Genomic DNA, 27,660 nt, shown 5'->3' with positions numbered 1-27,660 from the left:
AGGTCCAACCTCTACTAATGCATTCTTAAGTTGAAGTTAAACAGGTATGTTTAAAGAGTGGAACTTTTCCTTAAAACCGGAAGATTTTTGTAGAACTTCTGCATAAAATGCTAATATGATCTTCAAAAATGGAAATTATTTTCTTTAAATTTCATGTAAAAAGTGCTTAAAGTATATTGATATAGTTTTTACACCCTTTGATGTTTACAAAGCGTGGTAAGCCATTTTTCTACTGCTTTATTGCGTTTCAAGTACGGTAATGTGTTCTAGTAGTAATTTACTACGGAGTTTTAATAGTGCCCTTTTATAGTATTTCTGATTGTGATAGTGATTGTTACAATTCCAATATAATAGCTCATTTGATCATACATAATACTTACATATACTTTCTGCTCAAATTGAGCAAATAAGCTCATAAATAAACATAATGAATTAATGGCCAGCAACTGTTATATATCAACTAGTAACATATCTGCTAGTAATACCAAACTGGTAAGTAAACACCTTCATTATTGTTATTAGTGAAGTTAGTACCTGCAGTCTTTTCATCGAATATATTGTGCATACCGCAATAAATGTGTAAAATAAAATGAATCAGCGAAATGAAAAAAAACCAATGTATGCTTGTGGAAATTATTTATGAACATGAGTAAATGTTATTAGAAGTTACGCACAGCACGGAGCTTTAAATCTCAGATTTTTTTAGAAAGAGAAAGTTGTTTGTTGCCTGTTTTACATTTAGCATAGTCATTCATTGTCTGTAAAACACATCGGCTAAGACTCCTGCTGTTACTTTATTCTCAAACATAAAAAAATTGGTGATTTTGTGTGATAAAGCTGCTGGTGATCCAAAATGTAAACCACTGATGGATTAAAGTAGCAAGGTTGGACGTATGTTTTTTTTGTGTCTATCTTGTCAGGCTGCCATTTCTAAATTCTCTTTGACAGCTACAAAGCTAATTCCACGATCATAGTTGACTTTTATCTGTATTATGTCGAGTTTTTTTAAATGATGCTCATAGTATAAATCCCATACCTGACAGACATTCAGCCAATATAAGTTAATATAAACAGTACGCAAGCTGGCCAATAGCAGTGAGCGGCTTAGTATAGTTGCAAATAAAAACCTGTACGTAGACACAAGTTTTTTAGGTGCAAATTTACTCTAGACTATCGCATATTGGTAACCAATTTAGAGTACTAAATGTATTTCCTGTTTACTTTAGACTAATATGATAAGTTATGCTAGTTATAAAACAAAAGAGATTTAGCGTAAACTACTCAAAGCCTCAAGTGACAGCCACCACAAAATGCGCTAATCAAATAAAATAAATGATACTGAGACAGCAATTTCTTTTGAGAAATATTTCACTACTTATTATAGTATTTTGTCTATATTAATCACATATGTGGTAAAAACGGCTGCTTGGGTGTAATTACAATACTATACAGCCACAAGTACTGTAACATAAAGTTAATTACCAGCCAGTCAAGTGTTTATCTTCTAGAGGGTCATTTTGACTAGTCTTTATGCAGTGAACCGTGAAAACTATACGTTCCTGTCTTTTGTAGGCTAGCAGAGTCCAAAGGGTTATGGCTCCTTAGGCTAAGTCAATAAATAATCGGTAGGCGTTACCGGAGCAGTTTCATTTCATACGTGTGTTCCTTGTGTTCCAGTATTACTAGGAGGAAGTTAATCCGGCAAAACTTTACTGGTAGGTAAATATCTTTTTTAATAATGTTGTATAAACTATTCTTTTAAATCACAGTGTGATGTGAAGCATAAAAATATAAACTATTAAAGAAAGTTTAGTCTTCTTATCACTGCAAAAGGCTGTACACTTGCTTGTCTACTGTACCCTTGCTTGTCTACTGTACACTTACTTGTCTACTGTACACTTACTTGTCTACTGTACACTTACTTGTCTACTGTACACTTACTTGTCTACTGTACACTTACTTGTCTACTGTATACTTACTTGTCTACTGTACACTTACTGGTCTACTGTACACTTACTTGTCTACTGTACACTTACTTGTCTACTGTACACTTACTTGTCTACTGTTCACTTACTGGTCTACTGTACACTTACTTGTCTACTGTACACTTACTTGTCTACTGTACACTTACTTGTCTACCGTACACTTACTTGTCTACCGTACACTTACTTGTCTACCGTACACTTACTTGTCTACCGTACGCTTACTTGTCTACCATACGCTTACTTGTCTACCGTACGCTTACTTGTCTACCGTACGCTTACTTGTCTACCGTACGCTTACTTGTCTACCGTACGCTTACTTGTCTACCGTACACTTACTTGTCTACTGTACACTTACTTGTCTACCGTACACTTACTTGTCTACCGTACGCTTACTTGTCTACCGTACGCTTACTTGTCTACTGTACGCTTACTTGTCTACCGTACGCTTACTTGTCTACTGTACACTTACTTGTCTACTGTACACTTACTTGTCTACTGTACACTTACTTGTCTACTCTACACTTACTTGTCTACCGTACACTTACTTGTCTACCGTACACTTACTTGTCTACCGTACGCTTACTTGTCTACCGTACGCTTACTTGTCTACCGTACGCTTACTTGTCTACCGTACACTTACTTGTCTACTGTACACTTACTTGTCTACTGTACACTTACTTGTCTACTGTACACTTACTTGTCTACTGTACACTTACTTGTCTACTGTACACTTACTTGTCTACAGTACACTTACTTGTCTACCGTACGCTTACTTGTCTACCGTACGCTTACTTGTCTACCGTACACTTACTTGTCTACTGTACACTTACTTGTCTACTGTACACTTACTTGTCTACTGTACACTTACTTGTCTACTGTACACTTACTTGTCAGTATATATTCTAGCTCAGCTGTTCACTTTTTCCTTGCGCAATAAGCTGATGAGACAACACAGGTGTTTATGGGTATTAAGCCCTAACTTGATATACTGAATCTAAGTTTCTAACCCTAAGGCTAAGTATATAATTGGTTCTAAAGTTTTACTCCATCAGCATCATTTCATATATATTCTCTCCATAACACTAGAAAGCAGCTACTACTATTATAAGAAGAATGAACAACGTATAATAATTAGCACTTCTCAATATTTAACATGAAAGAACACAAGCAGAAGAGTTGACGAATCAGTCTATGAGTTCTGTAATAGAGTACCAGATACAAATAACCCGTATAGTTAATATAACCTACCCTAGTAATAGCTCAATAGGGTATACTTTTTTGGACAATTCCTGTACAGCAGAACCAATTTGGCCTCATATACTGCAGGATTTTACAGTTATCTGCCTGTAGTATAAAACTTATATTCCTGCAGGATGCTATTAGTCCTACGATAACCAAACACTCATCAACAGTGAGCAGTTGTGGGTTTGGCACATATATTGTAATATATATTGAAGGCTTTTTCATTTTGTACTGTGCTAGCTGTGCTTGACTAGGAAATTAGTCATCATTAACATTGCATTGGTTTGTAGGTATGTTTCTTGGTATGAGTTTTGTTTAAAACATGCTTTGATTCTGTCAGCCATTTTCTTTTTCTTGTGATATATCAATACTTTGGGTACTACCATTTTTTTTAGTATTACTGAGGGCATTATGTCCCTAAAGATGAGTAATTGCAGCAAGATAAAAAATTGATATGTAAAAATCATCTGTTCAAAACATGACTTCTATAGCTTTTTAAAAATTCTACGGTGTGGCAACATGCTAGATGTATTTTAGCAACACAAACAAATCTATTATTTTTGAGTAGTTCCTGGCTGCTATAACATGCAAATTTATGTTGTTATATAAAATGTGAAATAATATTTGTAGTTATTAATATGGCTAACATGGAAGAGATTGTACCACCTGCCGTGGAATGTGGTTTCTGTTTGAGACAAGGAGTAGCTCTACCCAATCCTCGCCAGCTCACCTGCAACCATGTACATTGCCTTGAATGTCTGACTGGCTTCTATAATGAGAATAACATCCTGATTTGTCCATGGGAAGATTGCAGGTATGCTGCTAGGTGATAGTGTTTCAACGTTGGTTTTACGTTTTGGAGCAGATCAAGTTAGCCTATTATTTGCGTTTAAGGCAAATTCTGCCTTTGCGTATATTTTTAATGAAGGGTCTACAAATATTACTTTGGTCAAATTTGATTAGCTACATGTACGTGCTAGCCGGCACTAGCCGGCACTAGCTAAGTATAAGCGCTTCAAATATTGACTGAGAACTGCAAGCTACCAGATAAACAAACTGATAAAGCATGTATGCTAACTTATCAGTTTAACAGTTAGGCCTCCTGGCTAAAAGAGCTTATTAACGCCCTCTAAGATGAACAGATCAAATAGTGTGACATGGGGTCATTCACGTAGGCAGTGTGCTTGCTAATAATAGGGGTATAGTCACTGAAGTAGATGAAACCAAGCCTAAATGCTCTAAGACTTGCATTTGTGCATAAACCCTGTGCTAATACTAAGGATATAGTCACCAGTTTCGCAGAGGTAGAAGGAGCCAAGCCTCAATGTTTTAAAAAAGTACAAGAGCTAGAGCATCCAAGTATGCAATGGCATGTAAAAAAATGATAAGTTTCAATTCAAAAATTACTGGTGCCATTTTTTAAGCTTGATAAAAAATGTGTAAACTGAATTTTTATTTTTAATTGAATGATACAAGGAATTCTCAGCGGCAAAGCTTTACCAAATAGACAGTCTATTTTGAAGATGAAAGTTAAAGTTGTCATGGAATCATTGGTTCTTGTTGAAAAGAGACCACCTGATGCATTGGTTGTAAACACAAGATCAACATTAAGATTATGGCTAAAATTGGTCTTGTAAGGTATTACAAGATAGAAAAGATTGCTAAAACAAGTAAACAATGGTTGATGGTGTTGTTTAAAGCTCCCATAATTCTTGTAACAACCATTTTAGAATTCATGATGAAGTTTAACAAATTCGATTGAGATTTTTACTTTTTAAAATTCCATTGTAAACTAAATTGATTTTATTGTAGTGAACACTTTCAATTTTGCACTTTAAACCAATTTTATTCCAAATTACCCTGTAACAGCAAATTCAAACAGTAAGGACATCAGTTTTTTAAAATATCATACCATAGTTTGTTGGTCTGATCTGAGTTTAGCAATTATTTAAAGCACAGTCTAAAATTCTCAATTTGCCAATAAGATGAACAGGTATGTGAAAATTACTATACGAAAAGCAATTAGCTATGGTCATGTGATAAAACACTAACTAGAAATTAGGTGATTTTGTTTCTCATGATACATGTAGTTTTAGAATTAGTACCAGCTAAACACATGATTTGTGCATACGTTTTTTTAAAGCTACAAGTTATAAAGTAAACGCAATGTTAAGAGCTTTCATGAAATTATAAGGACTCCTGATTGTAAAACACTTTACGATAGCTTTTGTAATCAATCAAATACAGTAATGAGATATCTTTCTAGAGACTCGGTGCCAATAATGTGAATATAGTCGAGCTTTTTCCTGAGAAAGGTAGACTAAAATTCATCTTTTAAAGAATCCCAATTGCTATTGTATTCATAACACCAACGACAAGTGAATAGTAATACAAATGTAGTTAGTAGTGACTGGTGGTTATTATCTAATATCCTTGCTTTTGATTGAATACGAGAGGATCACAAGGCAAATTAAAGTGACAGATACATGTTACTTTATCCCCGCAATCTATTATTAAGTTAATGTTAATTGTGAAAGACTAGATACACCATCTCTGTTTAAATGCATTCTTTATGATTTACCTGGTGTTTGTTTATTTGGAATGGGTGACTCTTCAAGGTCTGAATATGTACACTAGTGATTGGTGTATTCTTTTTTGCCGGTTTTTGATAGCTCATTGGTTCATATAAACTTTCTAGCAGACGTAGGATTTTTGTTTGAACCTTTTAAACTAGCTTGAATGGAGGGAATGTCACTTTTTTACAAATGTTATAATGCTTGTACATGCATGCTGAACTACACTAATAGCTTTATACTAGCAGTGCAGACTATTATTGTGTTTTCCCAAGGAACAAAAGGGTTCGCCTAATGCAAATTTATAAGAAGTTGAAGCGAATCTGTAATAAGTTTTCACTTCAGATTTGTCTCTACCACACCAATAGAAATGTTTTGCTCAATTATCAGGCGCCCAGTTTGTTAAGTTTTGAACATGGTGTGCTAAAGAACAAAGCTGAATTCTAGGTGTAATGTCTAGACTTAAAATGCCAGCCAAATGAGTTCAAGTCATGCAGGTTAGTTTGTGAGGCAACGCTGAGCCTTGTGATATTTTTCATTTAGAACCTGTCAATCATTTTAGCTAAGCAGGCTAAGCGAAGATTCCTAACTGTTCACTATGCCAAATAACAAAACCAGATGCGGTTGGTGGCATGTGCCCATCTATCTAACTTTATCTAGTAAAACAGAGAACAAAATGTACAAGATTACGAAAATTGTGGCAAAGCATAGCATAAAAACTGTAAAAGAATATTCCCACCACTCTAGAAAAACAACTCTGCCCCTAGGCTATGTCACACAATGAGTTACTTGCCTGAACAGTGAATAGCTCTGGTAGAGAGTCTGAGAGTGCGCAAGTGTAAATATAAATATGAGTGTGTGTGTGTGTGGGTGGGTGTGTGTGCGCGCGCGTGCGTGTGTTTGTGTGTGTGGGATAGGAATCTCAAAAAGGTTTGAGGAAGTGCTAAACATTCTCTGGCAAGTACAACCATAAATAAAGCACAAAAATTAGCAGGACCCGCTCAAATTCATACTCATTGACTCAGTTTGGATGATCAACAAATTAGGGAGACAAAGAAACAACACAAAACCACAAGCTAAATACATGCGGCCCCACCACGTAATCAGTGCTCAACCGAGCCACATTTACCAGGAAGAGTAATACAAGTTGTGTTCAATTCATAACAAAAGTTGATTCACACCCTACAAAAAGGCCAAAGAAACTGGACTGTTTTCTGGTTAACTGGAGTTAAGAAGCCTGAAAAGAAAGTCGCTCACCCAACATATACATATTAATTGCTATGCGTGGAGAAAAGTCAAGAGATTCAGCCCCTACAGCGAGCCATCCAACATTCCCTTCAGCACTGTAGTATGCCAGAGACCGAGGCCAGGTCATTAGGAGCGCAGAAGAACATAAGGAAAGCTTATTAGATATCTATACCATTCAGAATATTAAGAATCTTATGAGAAATCTGCTGCATCGTTTTTTTCAACATAACACCAGTGGGCCCGAGTGACCATCATACTAGGTTGCTTTAGAGTTTAGGCATGCCTAAAATTATGCTAGCCATTTATTTAGTGCAATGGTCTATCAAGACTGTAAGATCAGGAGGGAGGGCTTGACAGTTGGCCCTTTTGTAAATATTAGTTTTTGATAAGGACTGTATGTAACTCTAGCAGCACGACATTCTTTAACACATTAATCTATTTACCAACTGAGCTACGTTTAGAATTAACCAAACACAAAGTAAGTTTAACAACTATTTAAAGACATGTCAAATCAGCTAGCTTTTGAGGATCGGTTTTATTTTCTCCTAGGCTTACATGAGAATTTTGTGGTCATTTATAGCACCACAACAAGCCAGAAGAATCATTCTAGGTGGAAAGATTAATCACAGCCACTATTACAACTACCGGTTATGCCTAAGGGTTGTCAACACAAAAGCTATGCAAAAAGCAAGTAATCTTTTTTGAGCTGCCCCAGAGGTCTGACATATTGACTTCGGGTTCTTATCACAGCAGACTGAATTTCTTTTTGTCTCACATTCAGCGCTGGTATGCAGAGAAGTAGCTAAATCAAGTTGGAACACATTTGGCAGCGGAGTGGTAATTGGTCGAGCTGCATGAAAACTTGAACAAGCTTGAGCAGGAACTTGTCGGCAGAGTAGTCTTACCTTCCTGTGTCGCCCTAATTACTGTGGCGACCAATATGTTAACTACTGGTTCGGTTGTTGCAGAAGACTAGCTCAAGCCTGTAAATGTACAGCCTATCCAATGCAGTTTTACCTACACATATTTTGAAGCTTTAGTTGACCAAAATGTGCACTCTGGTCTGGCCGAGCTTCCCAAAATGATTATACACACATAATGGTATGTGAGACCGTGTTACCACCAAACTTGGAGAGAGAAGAGACTTGTTAGTCCTGTGACTTTGGAAAGGGTGGCACAATGTCTTCTAACCTACCGTTGTTTGTGTGTGCCCATGCAAGTTCCAGCATATGTCATATTACCAGGTTTTTTGACTACGACTAATACAACAACTTGATGTACCACATCGAAAATAGCCAGTGGAAATATTTCCTCCAAGATCGATGATGTATTGCAGATCTAGAAATGGCTCAGTGAACCCCCTCATCAATTACTGCCAGTGTTTATACAGGAGCCAACAAGAATAGGGGGCCAAGGAAAACAAGCACAGCTCACCTCTGCTAAAATTGATTCATCTAAAAGAGTCCCATCCACATAGCTCTGAACCAAAGATCTTGATCTGCTGCCGCTTGGTAGGCATTGGACGACTGCCAACCAAGGAGTGCCCGACAACTTCATCAAGATGGATACAGAAAATATTGGCATGTTACTGCTAAGGCCATCACTGACATTGCAATCAATCTAGAGCTAGGCAAAACAGCTGAAGATTTACCAAATTGCCTAGAGTATGAGGCTTAAAAACATGGTTTATTGGAAGAATGTGAATTGTCATCAATGATGAAATTAGAACCCTATGGCATCAAATTGCGGCTGATTGGCTCCTCTCCGAGCCATGGCTCAGCATAGAGTTTACCGGCTGGCCAGAAACTCAACCCATTTATACAGAGAGTCAAGCAGTTAAACCTGTTCACCAGAGAGATTGAGGACTTGATCGAGATCGAGAATGAAAGTACCACAGTCTGATCTAATCTGACAACAGCCCAGTTTAGTCAGACCAACGACCTAACAAAGCCGGCTAGTAGCTACCTGGAAGAAAGAGCCGCTATGCCCTGAGCTAGAAAGGGCCAGCGCTGTGCATATTTAGGCCCAGCATGGGTCGGTCAATTAATACATGTATGTACAGAAGACATATATACACAAAGAAACAAAAATAAATATATGTGTTTATATATAGGTGACCATTTTAACTATCCAATAAAACGAGAAATTATGTAAAGGTTCCTAAAACACCATTTTTAGAATTATGGTATGAAATGTACCTGTACAATGGTTTAGCATATTGTAAAACTATATTCAGTAATACTAAGCAACATAGTAGGTTAGTGATTCCCATTCTTAACTAAGTTGTATCTCTATCAATAAATTTCTCGATGAATTTAAAAAGTAGAAATATGCACGGTAAACTCATTTGAAGGAACTGTTTTGAACATGAACATAAATATTTGTTAATTTTGTAACAGTCAAGTCTGTGAGGTACCACCCAAAGAGCTGCCAGTGCACGATATAGCCAAGGATAAGCCAAAGTCATGTGATCTCTGTGCAAAGAAGGGAAAAGATAACGAGCAAGCATTTTCCTATTGTCCTTTGTGTGATACAATTTACTGTGTAAAGCATCATGAGGTATGTATTTTTGATCGAATATCTTTTGGTTTAAAATTTCAACGTCAGGCTTTGAGGAAATATTAAAATTCTGTCTCAATATGACTTTTTTGTTTATGAAAGTCTTTGAATACTGATAGCTGGATCAACAACAACATACTTCCAACTACCTACATGTATATGAGTTTTTAAAAATTCTGAGCTTTTTAGATGAACTGTCATAATTGCATTCGTAATTCACAGTTTTTTTTGCTGAATTTGAATATCATTTGCAGGTGTTTATTCAGTATTGCTTGTTATATTTTATTGGTTCAGGCGTGCTGATCAAGCTACGGGTTTTATATGTTGAATGGACAAAATATGTTTGCAATTTATGTCATAAATTTCAGTTCAGGTTTTCTTCGCCTGTTGTAATTGATGAACTACAGAACAAATTTTTGTGCCACAGTTCATTCAAAATTTTTAAGGTTTGAGCTAAATGTTGCATTAAACAAATCTGCTCATTCATGCTATTAGTACTGCTGCTATGTTTGCTAAAACTAATGAGCATGACCTACTTCATCATCATCACAATTTCAATAATTTCAGCTACCAGTTTTGCTTGCGCTGTGAAATGGTTTTAAACTGTAGTTTCAGACTCATAAGTTTTCTGGCAAATTATAAATTTTTAGGTGAAACAAATACTGTTCATGTTTTTTACACTCGTTTATAAACAAACATCCCTATTTACTCTTGAAATTCTAAATACATTATATCAATTATCAATTGATAAGCAACTGATTTATTAATATTTTGATTGTATACTCCATTAAATATCAGTAAATGAAAAGTTAGGAAAAGTTATTAAATGAACTTAATTAGTAAAATATATCAATTTGGTTGAAAATTTATATATTTGGTTAAGGTAGTCTATTCTTAATGCTTTGTATAGGAAACTACAACAAACTTCAGTGCAACCACTCTGAAATAGGTAGTGACGTGTATTGTGATAACTCTAGAAATGGGCTGATTTAATACAAGTATAATTTATTGTGCAAAATGTGTTGTTGGTTGCTTAAAATAACTCTGAAACTTATTAGCTATCTTTCTCACTGCACTTTCAAGTGAACTTTGAACGCTCCATTTAACTGTATTCTTACATTTTTGGCATTTGGTTTGAACTATCTATATTTTAGTTTCATCAAGAGTACCATGAAGAGATTGGAAAAGTTCATCCAACTATAAACATGGAACAGTATGAGCTACTGAAGAGTCAGCAAAGCAGAGTCTGTGCTGATCATGCTGACAAGCCAATTAGTTTGGGATGTGATAGATGTCTGAAGCTGATCTGCATTGAATGCGTTGGCAAATCCAAGTTTTGTGATGACGGTAAGCGGTAACGATGATAAATCATTGTGCATAGACTATAAGGAAAATCTGGCTCATTGGAGCACAATGTAAAATACAAATTAATTGTTAAAATTCTAAAATTATCATTTGTTTGAATTAAATAATTCACCTCATAAACTAGCTGTCCTGGTTAGATTAGTAAAAAACTTAGAGTAACTTTTATAAGTAATACAAAGCAATGAGCTTTTATATGTATGTAAATAGTTTTACCAAGATAACTCTGGTTTGGTACCGTTATTATACCTTTTTGATTACTAGATTAGTGAAGGATCCTCAATAAAATTGTTTCAACGGATTGTAATTTGTATAGTAGATATAATAATTTTACTAAAACCTTTTCTCTCATTTAATAATCACCCAAACATTTTATAAAAAGTGTTACCTAGACATTAAGGATATCATAATAACTGTAACCGGTACTTTTTTATGCTAGCCGCTCATCGACAAGTTTTAAATTTAAGTTCATGAAGAGTTAATATTACTAACTGTTGTCTTGTTTTGATCAAGGCTCTATCTTTTTCAAAACCTGCATTTTTAAATCTGAATAATTTGAGTAACAATCAGCTACATGTTCTGTCAATTATAAGTTTTGTACAAGTTTAAATGTGAACTTTTACTTTTTCCAGGAGAGACTCATCAGTTGATGTATTTGGAAGAGCTTGTTGCAAAACTTAATGATAAGATAAACAAGCTAAAGAAAGGGATGATTGAGAAGGAAGAGGGTTTGGAAGAAATTTTTAAGTTTACCTCCCAAACTCTTGCTGAGTATGACAAGGAAACAGCTGAGACGGTGCAAAAAATTCAGCATAAAAGGGATGCACAGGTTGTAAAGACATTGAAAACTGTTTCACCCAGCATTTCTTAACTTAAGATGCTAATAGTTTGCAAGATAATCGTAATTAACCCTTTTACTGTCAGAGGTGTATTTAGGCGTAATCTATGGTTAACTGCCGTCAGCACACTTTTGCGGCTTTCCTAGCAATTGCGTAGTAACGTAATGCTATTATTCGTTGACAACATAATCAACGGTTTTTAGAGCTTTTAGGATATTGACTGTGTTGTTTAAAGATTTCTCTACAAAATTAGACTAAGAAAATCAAGCAATTTTATATTTTTGTTCGGGAGTTTCCAACTTAGAAACAAACATTTTTTTGATGTTCAAATTATTTAGTGTTATAATGACTTTTTTAAGTAGCTCCGAGTCAAAAAACAGGTAATTAGTTATGTTGATGACATTATAACCAATTCAGATTGAAATTTTCGTGATTACACAAATAATTAGCGCAGACTCTGATGGTGGTGGAAATAATAGTTTTGTAAGAGTAAGGAACATTGTATAGAAACGTTTTAGCTTTGGAGCAATCGTAGCTTTAGCAACGCATAAATATAGACACATTGAATTTTTTAACATAGTGCCATTTTTTAACATGTTGGCAAGATAAAATGTATAATAAAATGGTTTTAGCTAGAGGCTGAGTCTAAAAAAGGTATACATAAGCCGAAGCGCACTCGGCAATTTTCGGTAAAATGGCTGGCAGAAGGCAAATAGCTAAATTTGTACATGGATGGCCGTGAAAGGGTTAAAATGCTTAAACTTTTAAACGATTCTCAATATCTTATCATAATAATCCTTATAGCATTAGATAATAAAGCTATATATAAAAGTTAACACAAATGATTATCAACTTAGATCCCAATACAAGTTCTAAAGGCTTCTGAACTTGTTGTAAATTTCTTGTTGTAAAACTATTCCTGTTTATTTTTTCCAAAGGAATCATTTTTATAAACTTGGTGTGTATGACCAGATGGGAGGTCAGTTGGTTGCTGGATAAATTTGTATTGGAAAAATGTATTTGACTATATATTTTATAGTGAAATACATGACAGAGGTTGTATAAATGTAATTGTGCATCAGCATGATACCTATAAGATTATTGTTGTTTTACAATTCAAAGGTTCATTGCTAAGATGCATACTACATGTACCCCTATCGCAAGTAGTCTTTCTGTACTCCAAATTTTCAAAATTATTTTATAATAATATGAAACATAAAACTAAATTGCGTAATAGCTTACCTTCTGAGGTTATACATGAACAAAACTAATGATTTGATAAAATATTACAAATTTTCAAAGTTAGTAGAATGTTCTTGCATATACATGTAGCAGTACTAGCGCTTTCAAGACGAATATTGTCACCAGATGGTTTAACTTGTTGAAGATCAAAGCTTTGAAATCTGAGTACCAACAGCTAGAGGATAAATATACGGAAGATCGACTAAGAACAAAAACTCTCATCACAGACTTTCTCGAAGATGAAATAATTAAGAAATGGAGTCAGATAAGAAATATCATGCGCAAAACTGAGTCTAGAGCCAAGCATGCTCATCAGGTAAGGGCGATTTAATAAGTAAAGACACTTTTTAATCTGGAAGGTTCTATTTGAATCACAAAACATTGTAGCGGATGTCATTTATCAACATATGCTGCTTGCATCTCAATAAGCTTGTTCCAATGATCTACTAACTTTTTGATGCGACCAGAATATAAGGTGCTTGGTGTACTGTGCTGCGAGTTTTGCGCATGCTCTGCTATTTGTCTTCTATGGTAGAAAAGTGGTTTCTACGTAAAGCCTCCATATGTGACAAAAACCAGAAGATAGCCACTAGGAGCTAATTTCGGAGCTTAATGTCAGAGAGACTCTCGGTTAGCACTTGTGAACTTTTCTGCAATGATTTTGGAAGTGTGTGGTTTGACAACATTTCTCTCCTTGTGATCCTGACTTCAATGAAATTGGTATTTCACATCGCAGCATGTACTGCTCTTGACAGAAACAGATTGAAACATGCAAATTTAAAGCCATTCATAACCCAAAATATTTTCAGTGGAAGATATGAGACATGTCTCTCAGATCTTCTACTGAAATTCAACAGGCCTTCGACTAAAGTTATACGTTTGTATCACAGCATTTTTTGAGCATTTGTAGACATTTATTCTGTTTATACATTTACTCCCATGAAATATTAGCAGTTTGTAATGTATTTCAGCGCTACTGCCCGTATCAGCATTGAAAATATTGTCACAGCCTTCCGCTTTTCCAATTTTCAATTTTTATAGAAGTTGGCAAACATTGTCATGCGACTAAGGAAAGCAGGATTGCTGTTAGGTGTTGTATTTATTTGCAGTGATAGCCAAGTACTGTAGTTAAATAGTTCTCAAAACACTATCTAGTCTAAACAGCAGTTTATTATAAAGTCATTGTCTTTGTTCACTGAATCTCACATTGTTGTAACCTTGATAGGTAATCAAATATTAGTCTTGGCTTGATGAAGTAATCTTTACAGCTATTGAATTTAGAAAGCCTTAATAATTATAATGCCTTAATACTAATTATAATGTTTTGACCTTCAACTGCTATGACCATAAAGTGTGAATTTGTCAAGGTGTTTCTTACACAATTTCACGTTGCTTTGTTATGTGCTCTAGTTGCTTATGAAAAGTGAGCAGACAGTATACTTAGAGTTTTAGCAACTCACACTCCCACACTCACTTACCCTCCCACACAGCTACCCTACAGGATAAAAAATATTTGATGGATATAAAAATTTGCGAATTCACGAGTAGTCAATTTCGCGAACTATTATTTTTCGCGAAAAATTAGTTCTATTTTTAATAACAAGGAAGAATAACTCCTGCCTCAAATTAAAAACTAGTCGCTAGGCATAAATACTAAATGTAGCTGAGCTACAAAACCATTTTAGAATCATTGCCAGGGCTTTGAGTTAACCCCAATGCCAGTGCATCACATTTCTTTGCAAAATTATTCAAGGTTGTCACAAGATATGCAGAATGGCGTCATCACAAAAATAGCCGCTAGGCAGAAGTACTTAACGTAGCCGAGTTTCAAAACTTTTTAAAATCGTTGCCGGGAGTTCGAGTTAACCCCATTGCCAATACATAAAACTTTTTTATAAAATTATTCAAGGTTTTCACAAGTTATTCGGCATGGCGTCGTCATCGCAAAAATCTCTCCTACAGTCATTTTACATTGAAATCAGCTCCATCAACTCTAATACCGAAGTTGAGGACAATAATGATTCTGATCTGGACATTATGGTATGTATTTGATTTGCAGTGCAGACACGTTTTCCATAATCAACTGCGTTAGTTAATTCTTTTGTTTAAAAACTGATTGCTTTCATTAAATACTTCAGCTATTGTTTTTGTACTTCCTTTACACTTATTAATATTTTTTTCTTTTATGTGTTTACTGCAGATTGAAAATGAAACAGAGCCTATTCCGATTACGACAATTCGAGACAAGTAGTAATATTCACCAAGGCAGGAATATTGGCAGAGAAGCAACCAGTCAACCTAGACCCCCTTCATCAACAACAACTCCTTGATATCGCTGCAGCAAACATGATTATATTATATATTCTATTTCATGTATAGATATATTATAATTTATTACAAACTTGAGTGCACAAATAAAATATTTCAAATACAAATTTAATTTTACAAACGATGAATAGAGTTAATAAAAACAGTTTAGCCCATATGGCGGTTGTCTGGCAGTAAAATTAAACTGATATTCATGATAGGTAAATACTAGCGTGTAATGGTGCTCTCTGACTAGTTATTTTGGTAATAACAGCTTTATATGGCTATCACTGTCTTGGGTAGATGTTAAAGGCAATTCTCTCGCTACTAAGTGGCTGGTGAGGGAGTTATCATCAGAACTCTCCTCGTAGCTTACTATTGCGAAGTTTTGCCGGTTGGCCAAAAATTTGTGCCTGTAAAGGCATTTTTGTTCGTTCTTTAAAACAAATATATTCTCCTTGTTAGCAGCTGTGGTCATTTCAACCTCAATTTCAAGACCTCTCTGAATGATTGGTGATCTTCTAGGAATGACATCTACCACCCTTGCAGTCATTGTGCCTCCGTGTATGAAGCAAAATCTCTCACACTAAAACAAATAACGATGTAGTAGGAATGGAAAAAATAAGTAATGCGTTTTACTAAAGAAACAAGGTAAAATTCAATTATTAATTTAATAAATGGTTTTGAAAAAAAACTCATTACTTACTACAAGTTGTTGGTTCGTCAAAGGCCTCCAAATCAATAAATATTCGTGAAAACCTCTGAGCGCAGCAAAAAATTTATAGCTTAGCATGATCGACTCATAGCTGTAAGCTGAATAGAAACCGAATCACGTTGAGTGTACATGCGTAGAGTTAATTCTATGGCTAGCCGCAATAGAGGTAACTCCTCATAGAGAGTGACTGTGTTCACCCGTGAATAAATTAGTCCGCGAATATGCATGAAAAAGGCATTTTTGCGAAACTTAACTCTGCGAATAAATTCATCCTGTAGGATAATCTTTACAGCTATTGAATTTAGAAAGCCTTAATAATTATAATGCAGTTTTGACCTTCAAGAGCTATGTCCATAAAATTGTGAATTAGTCAAGGGGTTTCCTACCCAGTTTCATGTTGCTTTGTTATGCGCTCTGATTGCTTATGGAATATGAGCGAACAGTATACTGAAAGTTTTAGCAACTCACATTCCAACACACGCTTACCCTCCCACACAGCTATCCACACCCACCTACACACACACGCACACAACCACACACACAGACATGCACACAGATTAAGTGTGCCATTTCAACTGCATCTTTTCAAATGCATAAGAATTATGCAGATAATTTGAGTTGTATCCAATTGGTAATTCTCATGTGGTTTGTTGCCTCAGTCTCTTTTGCCTGAAGACTAACTGTTCCATATTGTCATTGCAGTGTGATATAGTCTCCAGCTACAGGGACACAAAGAATGAAATACAAAGGCTGATTGATGAAGTCATACCATCAGTTGAAGCACCTTCAGTCAGCAAAGTGAGAGAGAAAAGTAAGTCTACTGAGAATCATCATAATTGTCTTGATGCTCTGTAGATGAACCACAATTAGAATCACAAGGAATTATCTTCTTCATTTAGGCCACTTACTATAATAAGTTTACATCCACTTGGTAAAATAGCTGACCTTCCAACTGAGAATTTTATCACTCCGAGAAAAATGCAATCAAATCATTTTACTAGCAGAAAGTTTGCTGAGGTCCATCCTAAAACAATACCTATTCTCAATATTTAAATAACTCAATGCAAGAAGCTGACTTATACAATATGTTCCATACACTTGAATTCGTTGAAACTATGCAACTGCTTTGAGACATCAGTTAAATATTCACACTAACTTTGAATTATTCGCTTTTGTAAAAACAACAATACCCTTAAAATGCCCTGTGGATTATTCTATATAATATTTAAAATGGGGAATGGCTAACTAACAACTAAAACATATGTGACACAGATTTATCAAGGTACGCCTTTGGCAGCTATTTATTGGTAATTCTAACAGACTATATATTTGCTGTATAAAGCTATGAATTCAAATTAAGGGTATTTTATTTTTTGGCAGGCATTTTGGTTCCAAACACTGTGTGCCCTGTATTTTGCTAGATTCACCATTTGGCAAACATCTTCCCAACTACATCCAGCTATTGGCTTTGGTTTGGAAATACATACATGTAGGCAGCCACTCCTATTCCTCTGTGGTTTTTTTATCAACATTTGACTTGTGACTCGAAATAATATTGATAGAAACTTTTTCCGCAATCCAAAGGTCATTTGTGAGCTTGTAAAGAAAATGTTTTGTATAATCAAAGAATAATGTTCTTTTCTGCAAAGTTTAGTGCATTGTCGGTACTTGTTTTATCATTCTCCATAATTAGCAGCGTGCAAACCTAGACTGTAAAACTGCCATACAAAGTGAAATAACAGAATTGCTAGTAAAAATTGGAATGATCAGCAATTGTTTAACTCCTAGGCTAATCTGAGTTGCATCAGTACGTCAGCTATACGCGACAGCAAGGCAGTCGCATATAGCTATCTGATGTGCCAAATGAATGTGCTAAAGGAAGCCACATGATGTGTTTTATCAAACTTTTTATAGTATTTGTACTCAAACAAAGGAAAATGATTATCTGCCTGCAATGAGCATATAAAATAGGTTTCCAATCCATCATGAGTGTAGTTTCGTTATGCAAAAAAATTTTTTTTATCACAATTTCTTAGGAATGACCAGCCGTGTCAGATACATTAGGGCAACAGAGTTTCAATAATTTTATATCTACAGACTGTTTGATATTTATTGAACAATGTTACTACTGAGATTGATTATTTTATATTCATCAGTAATAATAATGTGATTCGCTGTAATAATATTGATAATTCAGCTGACTTAGACATTCTCGGTTTCTTTTTCAAAATGGTTGAAAAGTGTCTGAGGTCAACACAGAGTGTTTTTAAGGCATTACCTGATGTAAAATTTTATACCAAATATTTTGGTACTAAATAAATTTTCTAGACTGGAGTTTAAAAGTCATGGCAATCTGGATGTGTCTTTGTCAAGTATTAGATTTTAATGAATATGGATTTATGTCCCAGTAAAAAATTGATTTGAAAGCGAAATAGTTAAGACTAGAAAACAATTTTGTAACCAGGTTATTTCAACAACCAAATGTAAGAACTTTACATATTTTTCATATATTATATTTTAATTGGGTTCCATAATCAATTATAGCAAATCTGTAATAAATGGTTTTCTAAACAATTTGTTTAGCATATAACTACCTTATGAACCATTTTGCTGTTAGAAAATGACATTAATATATTTTATCGGTTCCATGGGCAAACATCTTTAATGTCGTTTTTTGTGGATGTTGATGAGACGGTTGCCTATTTAACACAAAAAGTAGATATCAATGTTTTCAAACCCTCAATATATTTATTAACCAATTTATCAATGATTAAAGATGTGGTTGCGTCAAATTTGAATTGATTTTAAAATAAAGTAATTTTTTTGTCTATCAGTTGACATGTTGTTTGTTGTGTTAAGCAATCTCCTTGTCAAGATATTTGAAGATTGAAATAGAAAAAATCTGATCGCGGTAAAAACGCTCAGGCCACAAAAGCACGCCCTCACTTGCCCAAAATGATGTAACGAGTGATACAGCCTGTCTCTATCTCTCATATTCACATCGGCTATTTGCGATAAAAGTCTAGTCCTACGCAGCTCTATTGACATAAATTTTATTTTGGATTTCCTCATGTTGGCTAGAATAAAATTTTTAATTTAGCTACAGATGCATTATTATGAATGTCTCAAACGCCTCAAAAAAGGAAAATTAAAAACTTGTCATATTAGCTTTCTCTAAATGCTGTGTAAACATTTGATTACTGACTACCAATTCTACCGGTCTACTGTAATTAGGTTGTCGAGTTAGCTTATTTCATCACGGCCTTTGTATCAGCTGAATTCTCAGTTGCTACACGCACACCAGAAATTAGCTACTAAATAAAATAGGCACTCCACCATTTTTGGAAATAATATGTTCAAATATATGGCGAAACCAACTGCATCCCAAAAAGTCATGAATAGTCTTCGTTATCTAGTCGTTATTAGTATCAATTTGTAGAAAACTTTACTGGTCCATTCGATTATTTAATTCAAGTACAAAACCAATGGTTTTATGAGTTGACAAATAGTGAACGCAAAACAACATCAAGTTCGTTGAAATCAATTAACCTACCGATTCTGACAAAAGGTTAATAAAACCATTCTTGCACCTGCATTGCTGGCGGTTTGTGGACTCAGCTGTTTTCACTAAGTAGGGTGGAACACAATATTTTTTGAACCTAATATTTGGTCCGTTAGAGTTGAGTCGAGCTATCCAACAGTACCTGTCAATACAGCTCTGATTACACTTCATAAACCATCTATGAGAAAAGATTTTAACACAGATGATAACAGGGCTATAATGTACTCAATATGTTCTGCAAATCATGTTTTGCATTGTTTTCAACAATAATACTTTATTACTTGTATATAATTTTTCACAAGCCTAAAGATTTTCATCGCATCACAAAGTTTTTATTAAAAACATCCTCCAAGTTGTGGCCATTCATATAGTTTCAGTTCATATAATAGAACAAATTAATCTACTGCAGCAAACTCAAACAAAACATATTATGGTTTGTGCATCACACATTCGTGTCTTTCTTTCTTGTTTATGGCAGATTCCAGACCAACACGACTGCTCCGCTAGTGAATCTGTAAACCAGACCTGTATTCACTGGCTGCAGGTAGGGCCGGCTAATGTTAGGCGACTAGTTATGATCACCTGGAGGTGTTGAGGGGGCGGATATGTTGTTCTAACGTGTATCTACTGGAAGCTTTCATTTTGACGCGTATCTACTGGAAGCTTTCAATTTGAGAGTTAAATAGATCGCGAGTGTAATTTTCAAAACAAATAAATATTTAACAAAGGCATAAATACGCCGAGCCAACAATCGGAAGCTTTGTTTCTGAGAGTTGAAGGTGAGCATTGATCAATCGATTTTCCTTACTTTTTACACACTGAACGTGAATTCTAATCATAAATCTAAATTACTAGCTAAAAATGCCAAGGAAAATGCTATAGCTAGGTGAAATGATAGAAAGTTGTGAAACAATTAAAAAGTTTATGCAACAATGATTCGTGATAGCAAAAAGTTATAACTTTACTTATTAGTTGATTTATTCATGACTACTAACACTATTACTGTTATCCTGGAATATACGTATATATAGGATAATCCAAGTTAACAATAGACTTACCTCCATTCTCCTATCTTCCTCTGCAGTATAATGCAGCTGACGCCTGTTGTCTCTAACCATAACCTGTCCACATGTCTGATGATTAATGTAAAATAAATATGTTGATGCATGTAATAGTAATCTACTAGTAGTTGATGTGCGTAACTAACTAGCAATAGAGTCATCTCCCTAACAACGAGAATCTTCTACATCAAAAACAACTCGTTTTACGAGTGATAACATTTAATATGACCTATAAAAAAATTTTGTCCTGATGATTGGCTAATGAAGAGATCTTATATTTATTGCTCGTAGGCTCTTGTCACAGGTATCCCTCGTTACGTCACAAATGAAGCACCCGCTGGAATCTGAGCTTTCTAAAAGATGGCCTCATTCAAACGCATATATCTCTGCACATGCAGGGTTCCTCTACAAAGACAAAAATGACATCAAATTCTAGCTGATGTTTTAGCCTTTTATTGGTTTTAATTTCGACAAATTGACCTTTTTGATGCAACCACATCTTAAAAAATTTGAAAAGATTATCTGAGGGAGAGCTCAGATGTTGATAATGTGGTATTTGCAAGTTATGATGTTGTTAATATATGACAATTGCCACTATATAGAAGCCCAATAAGCAGAATGCTGGTGTTATAACTGCTAGTGAAACAGTGGCTGAGGAATTTTAACTATACCTTAGCCTGTAATGGTTGACAAAATTTCACTGACTTTGATGGTGATAAGCTGCCATGGCTCCAATTATTTTCCTCTCACTCAGCCCCCAACTTCATCTCACCTGCTGGCACAGCTTTCCTTGAGTTTTTTTTATATTTTTTCCTACTGAATAAAATGTACGTATTTTTGAGATGTTATAATAACAGAAACTAATGACTACTATGAGTCTACACGTGTCCAGCTGGGAGATATGCAATAGCAGACTAAATCAAATTTATTGATAAGTGCCGTTGTTGCTCGACTAGGGCAATTTATGGGACTGGACCTGCAAAAAAGGTTTGTGAAAACCTCAAAACAATCCAGCTTTTACGAGCAAATTTTTTATAAATTTATATCAACACTGCAATTGAAAAGCTTTCCTATCATCTGCCTTCTCTTGATTGCCTGTCTCCTTATATATCTTCTCTAGATTGCCTGACTCCTTATATATCTTCTCAGAAAATTAAGATTAGCAATTCTTTTCTAGTGGTTAGGTGGCCGGCTTGGACTGGCACGGCAGCATGTCAGTCTTTGTGATGCCAGCTCAGCTGCCGGCTTGTCCGGCATTTGTACTTCTGATTGGCTCAATCTCCTCATCGTCGGGCACGATGAGGAGCCCTGTCGGGTAGAGATTACTCGAGCATTTCTCGGCCAGGCTTGGCTGACAGTCTTTTTTCATATGCCTGGCCCGTTGCGCGTCTCAATAATTTTTTGGGTTTTGCCCAGTCACCCTTATTCATCACATTAATGTCATATATTGATCCATAGATTTGTAAAACTGGTTAAAAGCATTGATACAACTAAAACAAATTTGCATTTGTAAATAATTGGAGATGAATTTTAACAGCTGACTTTATAAAACAAAAAATTTACCAAGCACATTCATATTTTATTGTAATATTGCAACTATTATGTGTTTAATCTAATAAAATAGTAAGCTTACCTTGGAGATGAATTTCGTTGAACTCGTTTAACGAATAGTATAGATCTGTGTCATGTAATTAGGTCACATGAAGGTTGCTACTTCAAATAATTTTAATCCAGAAAATTATTTTCATGCCTGTGTTGTACATGCTATTTCACATTAAACTTACAGCTGACTGAATGAGGTTGAAATTCCTTCATATGCACACACAGTATAATAATAGTATGAAAATATTGTAATAAGATTGTTGTTACCCTTTTAAAACATATTTTCATAGTAACTGTTTGAGACAATTACAGCACTGCTATGAAATACCTCCTAGTCAGTGTTAAATGTATTATTGGCATATTGTGCTATGACAGACTCATATGCATAACTCTGTTGATCAAACAGTGAACAATTTTAAAGGAGAAACCAAATGAAGAATCTAAAGACAGGTTTTATTAAAACATCTTGAAGCACCCATCAACTCTCAACAAATTTTCAGTTGCCGTAAACTATGCATAATCAATCAGCCAAAAATCTAAAATTATGTCCTTACTTTCAGTATTCAGATTGACAACTAAATTCAATTATTATGGATTTATTGTTGGCAAGCATATTTGAAACTAAATATCCTATCATTATTGTTTAACAATTTCATCCACCTCACAATAACTTTTTGAAATAAGTTATTTGTGCATCTATTTATACTTAAATACTTACAGGTGTAGGTAGTGAGATAATCATAGAAGTTGTCTCAACTGACAGATTTCTAATTGATGAACAGCTAAAGCTCCGACCTTCTAAACCTCTTCCAAAGTCCCTCAAACTCCTTCACACAGTCTCTTTACCATCAGCTCCTTATTCAACAAGAGTCTGGAACTCTCAAATAGTAACTGGAATGTATAATAAAGCAGTAGCTACTATTGACAACAACTACCAAGTAAAAGGCTCATTCATCACATTCAACAATTACCCTAAAGCAATGGATGTTTACAAGAACAGACTATATACAGCTGTGTGTGGCAATCCTTGGACTATATATGTGCATGACCAGCAGGGAAAGCAAGTCCATTCCTGGAGTCACAATGATACTTGTGACTGCTACACAGGACTAGCCGTCACTTGTGATAAAGTAGTTGCTCCAGACAGAAAGAACAAGCTTCTCATCATCTACTCACTGGCAGGCAATAAACTCAAAGACATTTCTTGTCCTCAGCTTAGCCCAAATGGGGTCTCACTCTGTGTTTCAGGATCAGACAAAGTTGTTGTGTCTGACTATCAATCATATCAAGTCTGCTTGATAGACATCTCTCAAGGTCAGCTGCTTTGGACTTGTAAAGATGTGCCTCATCCACTAGGAGTAAAATGCTATGGAGAGAGATATATCCTGGTAGCAGCATACAGAAGCAGCACTGTGAGAACTCTGGATAGATCAACTGGTTAGTTTACTTATAAATGATATACATCATATGTGTGAGCAGTTGTGCTGACAAATGTGCTGTACAATTTAGTAATTGATAGATATTTTACTATCATTTATATTATGATAGAAAAGAAGATGTTGGTCATCAAATGTTTCGATACACAATTTATATAAACTATTTAAATAAATTTTTAAATATTCCTAACCACTTGTTTTTTCTAGTCTTAGTAAAATCTGAACTTATATGAAAAGACGCGCTTTGCCTGTCAGCTAGCTGAAGTAAAATAAAACTAGGGTAAGCTTCTAATTACAAGATACATACTTTTTATAAAACAATTCACATTCATTCTGAACACATCTCATATAATTGCCTATAAGCCTTTGAATGTGTGCCTTGAACTGCAGGCCACACAGATAATTTCTATCTGGGTGCTATCTTTAATCTGCTGACACTTTCTCATAGCTTGTATTTGGCATCTTGCCAACATTTCTATGACTGTTAGTAAGGGACAACATAAAATTTGTAATTAGGGGTCTGCAACATGTTCATAACCCAATCAGCTGGTAGTTAGTCTATTTGTATTAATCCTGACTGGCTCTGGAAAGGCAGCCTGTCAAGCAAGGAAGAGAAGCTTGCTCTAGTAATAAATAGGCTAGTGCTGCACTATTAGCTTAGTGTAAACATCACTCGATAAGGTGGATCATACCTGGAATATTGATAAGTTTGAAGCTTGAAGCTTGCCATGAATAAAAACTTAACATTGTTCTTTCACAAAAAGCAATACAGTAACGAACAAAAAATTGTCAAAGTTTTTCTGCAGTATGCAAGAATGGTGTAGTCTTAAAACTTAAATTGTATTTTTATGACATAAATTTCACACAGCCTTTTAAGCCACATCCAACTAATTAGCTGCTGCGTAGTGCTATGTCAGTTCAGTGATAGATGAACTTTTGCGAGGGGAGGATAAATCCAACATTACCTATTTTTTCTGAGTGACTAAAGAATACAGTGTAAACCTTTAAACAAATTGGATTAAATTATTTTAAAGAAAGTTAGATTCATGAACAGGCTGTGAGTATTGATAATACTTATTATATTGTAGGTGAGGTAGTCTCGGAGCTGACAGACAGCGCTATTGAGAGTTGTTGGGTGTTGGACATGGACATCTCTCGAGACAGACTATTTGTAGCTAACTATGGTAGTAAGAACATAGCAGTCTTTCAGCTACAACCATAGCTGCTGCTTCATCAGTCTGAGTTGCTGCCTTCTCTTTCTTATTATAAATTATAAACTTTTATATAAAAATTAGGAGAGATGAATCAATGCTGTGAGATGAGTTTCAATATACATGTAGATGCAGTTGGCCACTTTTTGGTCTGTAATTTGCAACACAACAATGATTAAAAAGCTTGTCTTCAATAGCTGTCTCTCCACTAACTTTGCTGCTTGTGATTCTGAATCGTTTGTTCATGGAAAAATTTAGCGTTTTATATGATTTTCGCTTTTGTGAGTTGAAAAGTTAAATAGTTTGGACATTTTAATCAAAACTCATGTATTTTTTTTCTCTAAAAACAATGATGAAATATTATTAACAGTAGATAACTTATAAAATAATACTTCCTGTTGAAGAACTGAATGGGAATAAGGGTTGGGGGCTTTAAGAAAAGCAGATATACTATCGATATTAGTAGGACTACAGAAGGTTATAAAATATGTTGTATTCTGATTGGTAATTTTTTACCTTTGCCATCCATAGCAGGTTTTCATTTTTCATTCATATTTGTTACTCTTTCGAAGCTCATCATTTTTTATACTTGAAAATTGAAGATGTAATTACCTTATTGCTATATATAATAAATCTATTTCCATATTACTGGTTCCAACAATGAACTTAATACAATGCGCACTTGGGTAGTCTATAATGTTCTTGCTATAACGATTTGTTTGCCTTATGATATGGAACACAATGTTTTTTAGTTTCATTTGTACTAAATACACTAAATACATACATTTTAGTATGTGCATACATAATTAAAAAATTTTGAAGTTTTTTATCAGGGTATGTTTTCATTTAATAATTGCTACAGATTTCCCTCTATACGACATTTACACCTGAGGATACCAAAAATATAGAAAATTGAAATAATAGAGAAGGCCCACTTTATTAGAGTAAATAAGAAGGAATATGAAAAAACTCTTAATTTTCCATTTATACATGCTTAACACATCAGTCAGTAGCTACTCATCTGTGTATATTATCTTGACTTACATGTACTGCTGATTTTCATCAAAAGATTTACATCCTTCAAATATATTTAAATGGTCTACAGCTGCACCAAAAGAATTAATATCAAATGATCCCATCATAGAGTAGCACTTAACATTTCAGACGAAGCATTGCTTCTGGCTGCGTGCCAAGTTTACTAGAAGAAAGTGGATGAAGTTCGACTCCCTTTTACTTCAGTTTTCTCAGGTGTTCTCAGGTTTATTTATAAGATTAAACTAGAAATTCCCCTGTCATACAGCCCACGACTAAAGTGATATCGGAAAAAGAATGGGTACTGATGGTTGAGAAATGCAATATTAGCAGTCAAATGGCACTGTGGTGCAATAGGATAACTGCAATGGTAGCTGTAATGTACTGGGTGTTATTATGTACAACAAACAGCAATAATGAAAGGAAAAGATTATATGTTTATATCTCTCTCCTGCAACAGGAGAAATACAATATTAGAAGTAAAATGCACTGATATTATTAGATTAACCAATGTTATTAATATAGTAAAATAGTAATAATAGAAAACCAATGCACAATTTTGTTTACATTTCAAAACATCATAGCTGACAATATCAGAAAGTTGTGATATTTATAGATTTTTAGAAAATCTATTTAACAAAAATGTTTAGAAAAAATAATAACAGTAACATATTGCCTAACATGGGTCACTATATGTGCCATGATCACAGAAACCATGGTTAAATTGGGATGATAAGAATTAGAGTTATCAACACTAGCCGGAGGAAAAAATTTCTCACAGCTATTTTGCAAAAAAAATTTGATTCAACTTAATTACAACAGATTCTATGGTCAAAAAACTGAATGAACGTTTACCATTAGTGCGAAAACTTAGTTCCGAGAAAACTGGTGTTAAAGTTTGAGAAACAAAAACCAATGCACAATTTTGTTTACATTTCAAAACGTCATAGCAACAAATATCAAGAAATTGTGATATTTATCTAGATTTCTGTATTTATATTCAAAAAATTATGCTGAATTTAAAAATCAAAACAGATTTTAGCTGGTTGTCATAGAAATAGTTTTATATTTATGAAAAAAAAACGTATTAGTAACTTTTGCGGATATTACAAACGGCTTGGCAGTGTCGCGATGTTGGGCACAGCCAAATCATCAACAAAATCTTTAGAAAACAACATCAGTAACATATTGCACGCCATCGGTCACTATATACTTCGATCTTGTAAACTCGAATAATTGTTCTTAAAATCAAATCTGAAAACAATATTATAAAATCGAATAATTATTCTTACAATTAAATATTGTAATAAGCTTGTAAGAATTTTTAGGAATATATCATCGTAATTCCTTTTACTTTCGCTGCTTTTGACATCAGTTGGAATACCAAAGTACTCATTATGAGTGTCCAAAATGTCAAAGTTATTTTTAAAATCGGTAAAAAGAAACGATTATATTTATCGGACGCCATTTTTCAGTACTTCCTGTTTAGCATAGCAACGGTTTTAAGAGGGTTTTTCCAAGGGTTATAAACTTCTATTGGCTAAACTGACCTCAGATTCAGAAAGATCACTGTTTGATTGGTCCCGATGCCTGTGTTAGAAAAATCGTTACCAATATTATAACTTCAGTTAGTGCAACTTCAAAGTCGGATACCTCAACTTCGTGATTTGCGACTTAACCATGG

At 34.6% G+C, this 27,660-nt stretch overlaps 1 protein-coding gene across 1 annotated transcript; it reads left to right on the top strand.

Moving 5' to 3' along the window:
• The first annotated feature begins 3,865 nt into the window (after positions 1-3,865).
• Positions 3,866-25,021, top strand: LOC137397095 (uncharacterized). Its single transcript, XM_068083380.1, has 8 exons — positions 3,866-4,041; positions 9,448-9,607; positions 10,762-10,954; positions 11,602-11,798; positions 13,196-13,366; positions 16,775-16,883; positions 23,018-23,734; positions 24,822-25,021. Exons 1-8 carry the CDS (start codon positions 3,866-3,868, stop codon positions 24,953-24,955), a joined length of 1,857 nt encoding a protein of 618 aa, XP_067939481.1. The 3' UTR covers positions 24,956-25,021.
• Positions 25,022-27,660: the final 2,639 nt, after the last annotated feature.

The sequence above is a fragment of the Watersipora subatra genome, chromosome 5 (genome assembly GCF_963576615.1).
Source record: "Watersipora subatra chromosome 5, tzWatSuba1.1, whole genome shotgun sequence".
In the NCBI taxonomy this organism is placed as follows: domain Eukaryota; kingdom Metazoa; phylum Bryozoa; class Gymnolaemata; order Cheilostomatida; family Watersiporidae; genus Watersipora; species Watersipora subatra.
This window is presented reverse-complemented; position numbering and strand designations above follow the sequence as displayed.

Coding starts and splice junctions, on each gene's coding strand:
- LOC137397095 (XM_068083380.1), top strand. CDS start 3,866: ATGGCTAACATGGAAGAGATTGTACCACCTGCCGTGGAATGTGGTTTC. Junction 11,799..13,195: donor AGCATAAAAGGGATGCACAG/GTTGTAAAGACA, acceptor AACTTGTTGAAG/ATCAAAGCTTTGAAATCTGA. Junction 16,884..23,017: donor CAGCAAAGTGAGAGAGAAAA/GTAAGTCTACTG, acceptor AAATACTTACAG/GTGTAGGTAGTGAGATAATC.